At 42.2% G+C, this 2500-nt stretch overlaps 2 protein-coding genes and 1 long non-coding RNA gene across 3 annotated transcripts in view; all 3 read right to left on the reverse strand.

The window, feature by feature from the left end:
* LOC134196299 (cyclic AMP receptor-like protein A) overlaps positions 1–264 on the reverse strand; it is a 3018-nt gene extending 2754 nt beyond the window's left edge. Inside the window, exons 1-2 of the mRNA XM_062665396.1 lie at positions 125–264; positions 6–58 (exon numbers count right to left, since the gene is read on the reverse strand). Coding sequence (XP_062521380.1) covers positions 6–58; positions 125–178 — 107 coding nt within the window. The 5' untranslated portion in view covers positions 179–264. The remainder of the gene's footprint in view (positions 1–5; positions 59–124) is intronic.
* A 67-nt stretch (positions 265–331) lies between these two features.
* LOC134196302 (uncharacterized) lies at positions 332–913 on the reverse strand. The gene is made up of 3 exons (XR_009972507.1): positions 855–913; positions 718–788; positions 332–581 (listed from the first exon to the last, which is right to left on the reverse strand). It is a non-coding gene; the product is annotated as an uncharacterized LOC134196302 (long non-coding RNA).
* Positions 914–987: 74 nt separating this feature from the next.
* Positions 988–2500, reverse strand: part of LOC134196301 (cyclic AMP receptor 3-like) — a 2475-nt gene continuing 962 nt past the window's right edge. Inside the window, exons 5-11 of the mRNA XM_062665398.1 lie at positions 1915–1978; positions 1769–1856; positions 1619–1711; positions 1510–1548; positions 1351–1429; positions 1233–1280; positions 988–1172 (exon numbers count right to left, since the gene is read on the reverse strand). Coding sequence (XP_062521382.1) covers positions 1086–1172; positions 1233–1280; positions 1351–1429; positions 1510–1548; positions 1619–1711; positions 1769–1856; positions 1915–1978 — 498 coding nt within the window. The 3' untranslated portion in view covers positions 988–1085. The remainder of the gene's footprint in view (positions 1173–1232; positions 1281–1350; positions 1430–1509; positions 1549–1618; positions 1712–1768; positions 1857–1914; positions 1979–2500) is intronic.

Raw genomic sequence — 2500 nt, forward strand, 5'->3', positions numbered from 1 at the left:
CTGACCATCCAAGAAGAGACAGCGACGCGGCGCACAGTCTCGCTATGCGCACGATGTTCTGTAGACACGAAAAAGTGTGAGAAAAACTCCAAAGAGGCGTGGCTTTTCAGCTTCGTTTTCTTACGCAGTTATTGACGTTGTCCGGCCAATCGTGACAGTAGGACGAATTGAGCGCCATTCACTGCAATTGAAAATCGTCGAAAGTTCACGGGCAGGCGGCAAAACTTCGCGCCTAGAAGTGAAAGCAAGCTATGAAACGACCGGAAGTGGCTCGAGGGTCCAGACACTTGGCGCACAACCGGATGTGATAGTAGGCACACACACGCATGCGCAACCTCTCAAATTGCTGTTTATTTGAATTAGTGCAATACAATACTATCTTCGTGTCAGTATAACTACATGCTAAAATGCTAATTTTAAACGCATGTTCTACTTGTATTGTGTTTGTTCGAGTGACTTGGCAAGTGTGCATGCTAGTTGTCGTTCTCGGATGTGACATCGCTACTCACCGATGTCACGGGTCTCGTTTCAGCTGGATATTCACCAATATTCACGTGACCGAATCGTTGCTGAAAACCAGTCTAGACAAGATATGTTCAATTGACTTTCGTCTTAAATGACTGTTTGTTTGTTGTGTGTGTGTGTGTGTGTGTGTGTGTGTGTGTGTGTGTGTGTGTGTGTGTGTGTGTGTGTGTGTGTGTGTGTGTGTGGTGTTACTTTGATCTGCAGCCATGTTAGTTTGCTGATTGTTTCCTTGTCTACTCCATACACAACGGCATTACCAAAGCCTGCAATCATGAATTTGTTGGGTACATCATACACGTGAAAGAAACAGAAGGTGAATGAAGGGTAACCTTGCAGTGGGCCGGAGATTGATGCAAGAAACGCCAGAGCAAATACTGGCTTCCGTGTGCTGCATTTTGAATCCTTTAACAAGCAGATTACACACACACACACACACACACACACACACACACACACACACACACACACACACACACACACACACACACACACACCACCACCACACCACACCACACCAGGTAAGTGGATGCAAAAATCAATATACAGTCAGCAGACAAAGATCACCTGTTTATAAGAGGAAACACGTTGAGCACCAAGAACACCAATGGATAAAACCGCAACGATTTAATATCCGACTTCAATAATGTCTACAACACAAACACACTGAAATAATCCCTCACACGTAGCAACAAACAACTCATGGTGACCATCTTTCTCTCCATCTCAGGGTCATAGCTGCCTGACCAAGTCTTCGACTGTACAAACATACAACAATGAATATCCATGAGACACAATACCACCACCCACCTATGCCACATTCCTCACCCGTCTGTTGATGATAAACACGATGTAGAGATATGCAGAAACCATGAGAATCAAGAGGATCACGAGAGGGACATACCAGCTGTACATAAGACAGGTAAGACAATCAATCAATAATTATATTTAATTAACTACAAATGAGATAATGATGACGAGTCGTACATGGCAAAACGAAATGCATTCGCTCCAGCTTTGATCCAACTGTAAGGCAAGATGACAAACATTGGAATAGAAAGTCTGAGTAGGTAAATTACTCGACCACACTACGTACCACAAAGTGTTTGCCGGCCCATACACAATTCCATTTGAGAAGGGTATGCATGCAATAATCAACGAGCCTGCCCAACTGATAAGATGATAAATCCTACAATAGCAAGCACATATGGCATTACATGATCACATGGTTGTATACAATACAAACCATTCCAAGTGGTCTGTCTTCTTCAGCTTTAGAACGATCAAGAAGAGGTTGAATGTGAGACATGTGACCCATAGCAAGACAGTCCAATCTATAGGAAAATGTTTTTATAGGTTATTTGTTGATTGTGTCTGTTGCGGTTGTCTGACCAAATAGTGTAATCCAAAAGGCTTGGAAAATACAGAGAGTGTTCTTTTCTACTTGATCTGTTGCCTTGATAAATGACATTACTTGATGAGCGATGTCTTCATTGGAGGAATGCATCTCACAATACACTAAACTATTGTATTGGAGGGATGCATCTCACAATACAATACAATTCCCCATAAGTGTGAACTTTTTGAAAATCATCAATATCTCTGCTGTTTTTTGGACTTTCACGATGATCTCGGTATTGTTAGAAACCGTTAGGTGTGGCATTTCTGTTTATCAAATTATCTAAGCCTTTCCTACAAACGGAAATGGCAGGATAATACTTGTGCATATCAAACACAAATGGGTGGAGCAATGGCTATATCCAATTATCTTGTAAGACCAACGGATTGGCAACTGGAACCATTTAAGATAATTGGTGTAACATGGTCCAACTGGAGCAGCTCTTTAGTGCTCTAATGAGCACACCTGTGTGACCTCTACTTCATTACTCACTTCCGAGTTCACGCTTACGGGGAATAGACAGTAGACTATTGTATTAAAGGGATGCATCTCACAATACACTAGACTGTTGTATAGGAG

The sequence above is a fragment of the Corticium candelabrum genome, chromosome 21, assembly GCF_963422355.1.
Source record: "Corticium candelabrum chromosome 21, ooCorCand1.1, whole genome shotgun sequence".
Taxonomy (NCBI): domain Eukaryota; kingdom Metazoa; phylum Porifera; class Homoscleromorpha; order Homosclerophorida; family Plakinidae; genus Corticium; species Corticium candelabrum.